The sequence below is a fragment of the Arachis ipaensis genome, chromosome B10, assembly GCF_059453495.1.
Source record: "Arachis ipaensis isolate K30076 ecotype BB chromosome B10, ASM5945349v1, whole genome shotgun sequence".
Lineage (NCBI taxonomy): Eukaryota > Viridiplantae > Streptophyta > Magnoliopsida > Fabales > Fabaceae > Arachis > Arachis ipaensis.
The window spans coordinates 30,189,558-30,199,705 of record NC_142435.1 but is presented as its reverse complement, the minus strand read 5'-3'; the positions used below and the strand labels follow the sequence as shown (position 1 = coordinate 30,199,705).

General features: G+C 31.9%; 1 protein-coding gene across 1 annotated transcript; it reads right to left on the bottom strand.

The window, feature by feature from the left end:
• Positions 1-944: 944 nt before the first annotated feature.
• On the bottom strand, positions 945-7,379 carry LOC107623158 (uncharacterized). The gene is made up of 4 exons (XM_088507367.1): positions 6,565-7,379; positions 2,817-3,302; positions 1,826-2,338; positions 945-1,363 (listed from the first exon to the last, which is right to left on the bottom strand). The coding sequence occupies exons 1-4, from the start codon at positions 7,084-7,086 to the stop codon at positions 1,280-1,282; spliced, it is 1,605 nt and encodes a 534-aa protein (XP_088363493.1). The 5' UTR covers positions 7,087-7,379; the 3' UTR covers positions 945-1,279.
• Positions 7,380-10,148: the final 2,769 nt, after the last annotated feature.

Genomic DNA, 10,148 nt, shown 5'->3' with positions numbered 1-10,148 from the left:
ATTTAATTTTGATGTACTGTTAATGTAAAGTAGCTTTACATGTACATCTAATCACGTAAAGTCATATTATCAAAAAATACTATTATTTTTATTGACTGGATGAATGATCATCCAAAAGAACAAATGTGCTTGCACAATTATATAAAATGTTTTACATTATTAGTGCATTAAAATTAAGCTTTAAAATTAAAATTAAAATTTATATGCAGTTGTCTTCAAATAAAATTGTTAAAAAAATATCATGTTGCAAGTGGCAACATGCTCCTCAGATTTACGGATTCGCAGGGGCCTTAGGCCCTGCTTAGTTGACTTTCAATGACAAAGGCTTGTGAAACTAAATAGTGCCTTTTAAATTAAATCTTAAGTAGTCTATCGTGGTGCAAAGCGGTTTTGTGCCCCTTTTTGGTAGGGGAGCAAAAGGTTAGACCTTAGAAAATAAGCAAATAGCGATTTTCTTGTGTGGGGTAAATTTAACTAAATGATCATCTTAACCATCAACTTTATATGAAAACAATTCTATATAAATTACCTAAAAACAAAAACAAGTTATTTTTCGTTTAATGCGCTACATAAATGATCCGTCCAATTTCCAGTTGATTCCCTCAGGTGAACGAAAAGATTGAATGTTAACTAATATAAGCGTTGAACGCCTCCTTTTTTGTTTGTAAAGAGATAATTTTTACTCTTATTAATCGGTATCTTCTCTTTTTTAAACAAAATTCTAAAAAGAAAAAACGAAACACAAACCAAACAAAGCTCTTGGGTTTTTTGTTGTGTCGGTTCAAGTTACAAATACAATAGAACAAAGTAAAATTTCTCGGTTTCTCTTCTCGCTCTCTATCTCTCTCTTTTTTTGGGAGATGGGGTGGGGTGGGTGTGTTGCTTGAGAGAGGAGGAGGGGGAAAGAGGGGGGGGGGGGGGGGGGGGGAAGAACAGGGCAGAAATTTCCTCAAGGATGATCTCTCGTTTCTCAACGAACGTTAACGAGTTATTTGCAGCTAATGATGAAGAACGTTTAAGAACTCTCAGTGCCAATGAAGGCATTCCAGAGTAGCAAAAGTACGTGTGCATGAATTCTAATTTCATACACCTTTGCCATGCAATGAGCATTGGCTTATATGCTTTGACCCCCAAGGGTTAATGCTTTCCCTCAGAAAACCATTCTCTATAAATTTTTTTCCTGAGACAATCTCTTGTTTTCAAGCGATTAGGAAACGAATGCTTGACAATTACATCAAGAGGAGGGGAAAAAAACCTTATCTCTGACTGAACTCGGCTTCTACGAAGGAGACGAAAAACTGAATCTAAATCCAGTTTTTCCACGATCATGCTCATCCTGCCGGAGAATATGGTAGAAGTTACCCTGAAACAATGAGGAGTATGTCAGTAAAGACATTCGTTGCAGAAATGTAAATTCCATTAGGACAGAGGTGTAAGGAATGTATTGGAGAAAAAGATGAATATTTGTGAGAAACAATGATGTGCTTGCAACTACATCTACAACAGGCTGTTTGCCTACATATGTGTGTGCGCGTGCGCGCATCACAACAAATTCAAGGCATGGATCGGTTCAAAGTCAAACCCTATAAAATGTAAATGACAAATACACAAGCAAAGCAATTGCTGCTAGTTTGCAGGGTTCTTGTACAAATATAACAAATAAGACTACCCTCAGTTTGTGCTATATTACTCATTAACATTTCACTTCCTATAGCTTGAATCCCCACCCCCAAAAAATATATACATAAAACACAAGAAAAACCGTAGTTAAGAGTTTGATCTACAGCTTAATTAAATATAAATAAATTGAACAAATGGAGCTAACCTCTAAGCGGAAAAGTCTAGTAGGAATAACAAATCCACAGCCCACTGATGTCCGAAAGGATTCTAAGAACTTGCGAGGAGAGAACAGCTTATATTCGTTCTGAGTTAATTTTGTAATATTCCCAGCACCAGCAAACACATGACCATGGATTCCGTGTTCTCTCAACCACTTGATTGGAAGATCAAAAGATAGGTCTGCAAAAGCACTAACAGCAAGATCCCCTCCAACGAAGTCCCATCTAGATGAATCATCATTGTCATCGCCGACCCCATCTCTGCTTTGCCTTCTTGGTTCAGTAGGACCTAATCCCCGAGTTTTGAATCCCCACAATGTTACTGGCCCTCCAAGGGTGCAAACTGGAGAGAAATCACCACCCAAATAAAACCTTTCAGGAAGGGGAGATGGCTTGTTCAAGAAACCAGGCCCCCATGGAAAAACAGCACCGGCAGAAATGCCAAGATTCAGTGCTGTATTATAAAACCCAAAGGGGACTGCACAACGAACATCGAACTCCTGCATTGAAAGTGTTAAACAAGTTACTCGTGACAAAAACAAGAAAGAAAAAGAAATATTAGGATGCATGAGTGGTATTTACATATAAACAACTTAAACATAAATGCTATTGAACATGCCGTAAGGGTAGATGGCTCCATTCAAACTTCTTTTCAAATATATAAATCCCTCATCCCCAGTAACAACCAAATTTTTTTTTGGTGACTCAGTAACTACCAAAATTAAAAGCACTTCCAAAAGGGGGAAAAATAAAAAATCTTGAACCATAATTCTCTTCTGCAGGACCAGGTTCTCAATTTTCATCTCAATTTAAAGAGGACTAACAATATTGCAAAAAATCTAGAAGTTTCAAACTTAAATTAACTAATTCATTATAAGCTTTCTGGTTAGCATCAATTCTGAAATACTAGCACTCAGCATTATTTTAATAATTATTACAATTGCATTTTAGCGTAAGAGCTCAAGAAGTTAATTGCACCTGACGAATATACCGCAAGCTTCGTTCATCTGGTGTGAGGCCACCAAAGTGAGTGGTAGAAAGAAAAGCATATCCTCTGGTAGGCCTGATTGGTGAATTTCTCCTGTCAAATTTAAATGTATACTTCAGAGATGACAGCAAACCATGGCCAAGTTGTCTCCTTATAGACCTGGATGACATTTGTGACGGATCTGTTAAGGTACGCCATCCAAGAGTGTACACTAAGTCATGGTGCCGTGTTGATATTAAGCCAAGAGACATGCCCAACAATTGCTCTTTGTATGAAGAAAACTCTTGCCAATCTTGGGAAAGCAAGGATAGTCGTGCTACAAGAGGAGTTAACAATCCTTTAAGTCTAGGGGCATAGACCCCTATACTCACCTCCGTTGTTTGGTTAGCACCGTAGGCCACAGAAGCATCCCATAGATCACCATAACCTAACAAGTTTTTGTACTTAAGAGTACCTTCACTAGTCCAGGAACTAGTCTACAAAAGCAATGCAAATTTTCAAAAATGAGAAAGAGAAAAGAAAGGTTAGTAGCAGATTAAGACCAATGAATACTCAAGATTGATGCACAAACTCCAATAAAGTGAAGTCTGAAACAAAAGATTTTGAATTCACCACATGGAAAATATTATATCTGCAATTTATACACCTTTGTAATTCAGCAATAACCAACATGTCACAAAATGCTAACAAGTTGAGGCATATAAATGATAAATTGCACTATATCTTGACTGTCAAGAAGCAGAAGGTACTCATCAGAAATAGCAATAATCATAAAACAGGATCTAAAGCCAATACAGACTTCACAGCAAAAACACTCAAAGCGGAGCTCAAAATAAATAAATAGATTATGTACCTAATTTCCAATTTGAAGTTTATACGCATTATTTAAACCAAATGACAACAATTCCCAACCAAAAAAAACAAACGAGCCTTGTTCCTATGTCTGGGGTCAGCAACATAAGTCAGACAATTCTATTGGTTGCGTTCAGTTCCATGCTAATATAGTGTCCTAGTATAAACCATGTCTTGAAGCATTGAAATCTGGATACCTCAATGGTTTCATCCATAGTTTTCTTATTGATCTCTCTCAAACATCTAACCGCTGGATTACTTTCTATGTAATCTATTCTCCTTAATGGAGGTGTGGGATTTCTACAAATATAGGTCTGCTTCATATGTGACTAAACGCTAAAATGTTATGCTTCCTAGTAATTATGAAGATCATTGAGTTGCCGTGTCAGCATTTTAGACACATTTCAGACCCCACACACGTCTTAGGTGTCCAATTGTGTCTTAATAAAATAAAAAATGTTGCTTTGGATATGTTTGGACACACTCAAATATGATTATGTGTTGGCATGTCCAACATTATTCTTGGCATATATTCTTGAATTATGTTTAGAAATAACTTCTATTATTAATTATTAATACGAAAAAAAAATTATCTAAAATCTTTTACATAATTAAAAAATATATTAAACAATAACAACAAAAAAATCTTATCCTACTAGATAAGATCTGTTGCATGGATCAAAGGTGCCATTGTGTCCTGTGATATATCATGTTTATGGTGAGTTGTTTACATATAAATCTCTTTCGACTACCTTCTGTATGTTTATCTTCTGCCCACATGTCCAACCACCTAAGACAAGATTCAGCTGTCTTTTCAACAATAGGCGGCCTAGGCATTACTCCAACTTTCTCTCTTATATTATCGTTCTTTATTTTGTCCATACATGTCTAACTTCTCATCCATCTAGTCTCGGCATCTTCTCTTTGCCACACTAACCTTATGCCCACGCTCACCTTTTCCAACCAAACACTCCATTCTATATAACATTGCTGGTCTAATAACAATACAATAAAAAATTTACTCTTAAGCTTATGCACTCCGTCACTTTGACTAACCCGCTTGAATTGTATGATTTATATCCTTCTCGATTTCACCATTATCCTACATAATACACCCAAATACTTAAATCTCTTTACATGTGGTATGATGCTTTTTCCGATTTTCACTTCTATGTTACTGTTTTCCTTTCTCGTGCCGAACTTACATTTCATATATTTTGTCTTACTATAGCTTATGTGCAAACCATTCACTTCTAAAATTTCTCTCTACAAATCTAGCTTTTGATTTAAATGTTCTCGTGATTCTCCCATAAAGACGATATCATTGGCAAAAAGCATGTAACATGGTATGGATTCTTGGATACGTTCAATAAGTATTTCCGAAACCAACAGGAAAAGATATGTGCCTAGAAATAACCCTTGGTGTAGTCCTACACACCAATGCAAAATTCCTCCGTCACACCATCTCGAGTCTTTACACTAGTTGAAACTCCATTGTACATATCCTTAATTGCACAAATATATAAAGTCCTTACTCCCTACTTTTCCAAAACCTTCTATAAGACCTCTCTTGATATACAATCATATGCATTTTCCAAGTCAATAAAGATCATATATAGATCTTTATTGTTACTCCGATACTTCTTTATCACTCTTCTTAAATAAGTATATAGCCTCAATCGATCTACCTAGTATAAAACCAAATTGTTTCTCTAAAACCCGTGTTTCCTGTCTCAACCTACGTTTTATCACCCTCTCCGAGAATTTAATGGTAAGAATTAAAAAAGAAAAAAAATTAATGTGTAATATAATATCAATAAAATATCAAGATGATATTATAAATCATCTAAAACCTTCTTTATATTTTATATATATGGCATGTCCCTTGTCAAACAAAAATTTGAAATTAGCACGTCTATGTGTCTAGTGTCTATGTAGGTGCCCATGCTTAGTAGAGTGCTACACTAATTTTCTCAATTCTCACTAAATACATTATTCCTAGTTTCTATCTTGTATAGCGCTAAAACTCATCTAAATTCAGTCCCATACTACATCACCAATCTTATTATATCCAAAATAACTCCTCGTCAGCCTGAAGTATGATACCAACGACCAAGCAGTAAAGCAAAAGTACATATATTGCTCTTTCTTTATTTTTCTTTTTTTTTTCTTTTGATACAAGTCTTCAACTGTATAATAGCTCTAATATTTAGAGGCAATCAAGCAAAGAAAAATTCATTTCTGTTAAACCATTAGTTTATAATAGAATATGTGGGAAAAAAAAAAGATTAAAATTCAATCTCCATGGAGAACATCTGAACCATCAAAGCTCATACTAAAAGACGACAAAAGCCTAGATGGGCAGTAAGAGGATGTGCCTTTTCAATAACTATCTAATCATACCAGGAGTATGTGGAACAAACAGATGGAGATAATGTGAGTCATTCTTTAGCCAGCTACCCAAACTCCAAGCGGGACTAAAACCATGGTTTCCTAATCCTTATCCACAAGATCAGCAGAAAGTGACATTTCCACCTCAAAGTCAATACCAGTAACTAGAACTTCGCAATCGAGGAAGCAAATGCAGTACTCATACTCTATCTAACTTGAAAAAGTTTGGAAGCCAACACTCAAACAATGATTGTTTAGCATAACAACAATCTCAAACAGAACCTTTCTCTATTTCCTACCATCAACCACCAATGCTGCATATACACATCAGTCTGTTCATCCTAAAATGATCACAAAATTTCTTAAAATGCAATGAATAAGTAACATCACTCGCATCAAATTCTAACTCGTCTAAAACCCCACCAAAATATTATGATGTCAAATCTCAACATAACAAAATGTCAAAAATGAAAAGCAAACAAGAACAATACCTACCGAGGGTTTGGTGTAAACGCCGAATTCTCCACTGACTTTGCTGGCGGCTTCGACGACATCAACGACGATGTTGGCTGTGTGAGGGAGCTCCGGCGGCCCAGGCTCAAGGCGGAGGTTGGTGGAATCGAAGATTCCGAGCCCCTGGAGCCTTGCAAGTGCGACCTGCGAGGCGCGAATCAGGTCCTGCACGGTGGCGGCGTTCTCGATCCCCTCGAGCTCCGCTTGGATCACCCAATCCTTCGTCTTCGCGTTGCCACGGATCACAATGTCGTGGACTCTGATTGGTACAAGCTCCGATGACAGCCGCCGCGAGAGCGTCTCCATCTTGAAGCGCTGCTCGCGAAGCTGCGACACTGGGGACTGGGAGTCACGCGAAACGACGTCGTCTCCGTCTTCTTCCTCTTCTTCTTCTTCAAATTCTTCTTCGTCGTCGTCTCCGTCGGTGAAGTGGCTTTGTTGTTGTTCGGGGTCGGCATTGGGGGAGGGGTGGTTGTTAGGGTTTGGCTGTTCGGTGGTTTCCATTGATAGGAGGCAGTTTTTTTTTTAATTCTGTGAAGAGTGAATAGTGTGAGTGCTGTTCTGTTGTTGTGCGAGCAAAGCAACGCTGCCACTGAAGAAGAAGGTGAATAACTTGATCAGGAGGAAGAGGAGGCAGGAAAATTTTCTGAAAAAAAACTAAAGAAAAAAATAATTATTATTTCTTGAAACAAATAATTTTATCTTTATTTTGCGAAATCAATTTTTTTTTATGTTGAAACAAGTTCACCCATAGCATCCCCAAATTTCATGAAAATTAGATATTTTACCCACTGAAATTCATATTCTGAATAAAAAACAAGTGGTTGCTTCATTTTTTCACTTTTTACTTGGAGCAAACTCTCCCTCAAATTTATTCTTCCTTTCACTTTCACTTTCACTTTCACTCTCTTTTTCCAATATCTCTCCTCTTCTCAAGTTAAATTTTAAATAAGTTATCTATAATATTTTTTTATTTTTAAATGATTTGTTTTGATATTATCTTAAGTTTATAATAAAATTTTTCGTATAACTAATTAGCATTAGATATTATTAAAATTATAATTATATAGGTTTAATTAATTAAAAATAAGAAGTTTAAATTTAAAATTAATTATTCAGAGAAATATAAAGATGATTTTTTTTTAATTTATTTCAAAAAAAAATTTAAAGAAAGCATATAAATAGAGGGGAGCAGTAGAGCACTATGTAGAAAGGTCAGTTATACTATACAGATATAAATTTGTATAGAGTTAAAGAGATTTTTTTTGTTCATACATCTTTTGACACGTGTCTATTTATTTTTGTGAATGGAAGGTGGCTCTTGGCTTGGCTTTAGAATCTAAAGACGAAGGAAGTCTATTTATTAATATTTGAAGCTTGTTCACCTTTACTATAATATGAATACATATTAAAATTTGGCTTTTATACATGTCTCTCAAAATAATTACAGTATTTATTTAATTCTGTTAATTCAAATAACTCAATAAACTTTTTTATTTCAATATTTTACAATAATTTTAGTCTCACTGTTAAATATACATTTTACACTTTTTTTCTATAAGTATATTAATAAATTCAAAATCTATACGATTAAAATTAAAAAATCATGAAATAACATGAATTTTATTCTACAAATAGTTAATTGGTAAAAAATATTTTAAATTGTAATCTATATTTACATAGAAGATTAAAATACATCAAAATATATTTTTTATATTTATAAATCTAAATGCATATGACAAAAAAATAATATTCACGGTACCACTTATTACAAAAATATTTATTAAAATATAATTGAAAATAACCAACATAATTTTTTTAAAATGTTCTTTAAAAATAACCAAAATGATTAGATTCTATTGTTATATACTAAAATAAGAACGAACAAAATTCATATATTTTATTTATTATTTGTTATTTATATTATTACATTAGTCGCTTTAATTACATTTGTTTTAATTAATATATATATATATATATATATATATATATATATATATATATATTAAAATTTGTTAATCTTAAGATGATTCATGATAAATCATTAAGAATATATATTAGAGTAGGAAAGTACCTTTATTCGTAGAAATTAAAAATTAAAAATTAGAAATTAATGTAAAAATTGTCTCAATTTTTTGCAACTAAAACCTTCTGTATTTTTAATAGGACGGCTAAATTGCAATTTCTCTGAGGGAAAGAGTTGCCGAAACCATAGTTGTCAGACTCGAACAATGATTAAATCGGTAGAACCGGTTCTACATAAATAAAAAATATAAAATAGTAAAAAGTTGAGTAAAGTGACAGTTTGGTCCTTGAAGTTTTTAATTTCGGATTAATTAGCCCTTGAAAAAAAATAAAGTACCAATTTAGTCCTCCATAATAGTAAACGGTGGACACGTTATGTCCCTCTATCAATTTATCATGTAAAATTTAATGGTGATAATTATATGTCCTACTAATTAGTCCTAAGTCGAAATTTTCGAAGACCTATTATTTGATTCAATACTCTAAAAAATTTAAAATAAATATTTTACTAATATTTTAATATGTAAATATAAATATTAAAATATTTAATACTTATTTTAATAATTGCATAAATCTTAAAGAATTATAAATTAAAAAAATGAATATAAAACTAAAATTAAATTAAATAAATATAAAATAATTTAATTATGTATATATATAATATATATAATAAATAACACATTAACTAGCAAAGGAACAAAACACCCTGGTCGCATGCTTTGATAGAATGCAGCACTAGGCCTTCTATAAATTACGAAGAAGCACTTGTCAACTATAAATAAAAAAAGCACTAGGCCTTTTTTTTTTTATATTAGTTTTATTTTTTTTATAATAATTGTATTAATTAAAAGAATTTTTTTAACTATAAATTTTAATAAGAATTAGCTTTTAATTGTATGAAAAGTAAATTTTTAATAAATAAATAAATAAATATATATATATATATATGAGAATAATACTATATATTTAAATCTTTTTATAAACTAAGTCTAACTAAATTAAATAATAAGACTTTGAATAATATTAGTCATAACTAATTTTTTTTATCTTAGACTAACTTAATTGGACTTGGTTAACAAAAAAATATGAATGTGTAGCATTATTCTATATATAAAAAGAGAGATATTTTTATTGTATTATTAAAAAATATTTAATTTTGTTAAAATATGAAACCTAAATAATAAAATTTTAAATTATATGTTATTATTTAAATTACTATTTTAATATTTTAATTTATAAATTAGATATTTTAAAAACTAATCATGTTATATGTACATAAAAAATAACCATCTGTATATATATTTAAATAAAAAATATACATTAAAAATAAATTAAATAATACATATACATACATACATATATATATATATATATATATATATATATATATATATATATATATATATATATATATTTGCTTCCACTATCAAAATTTTGTAGATCCGTCACTATATATATATATATATTTATAAGAACAAATATAATTAAAACAATTAAACTAATAAATAAAATCTAACAATTTTAATTAAATAAATGGTCAA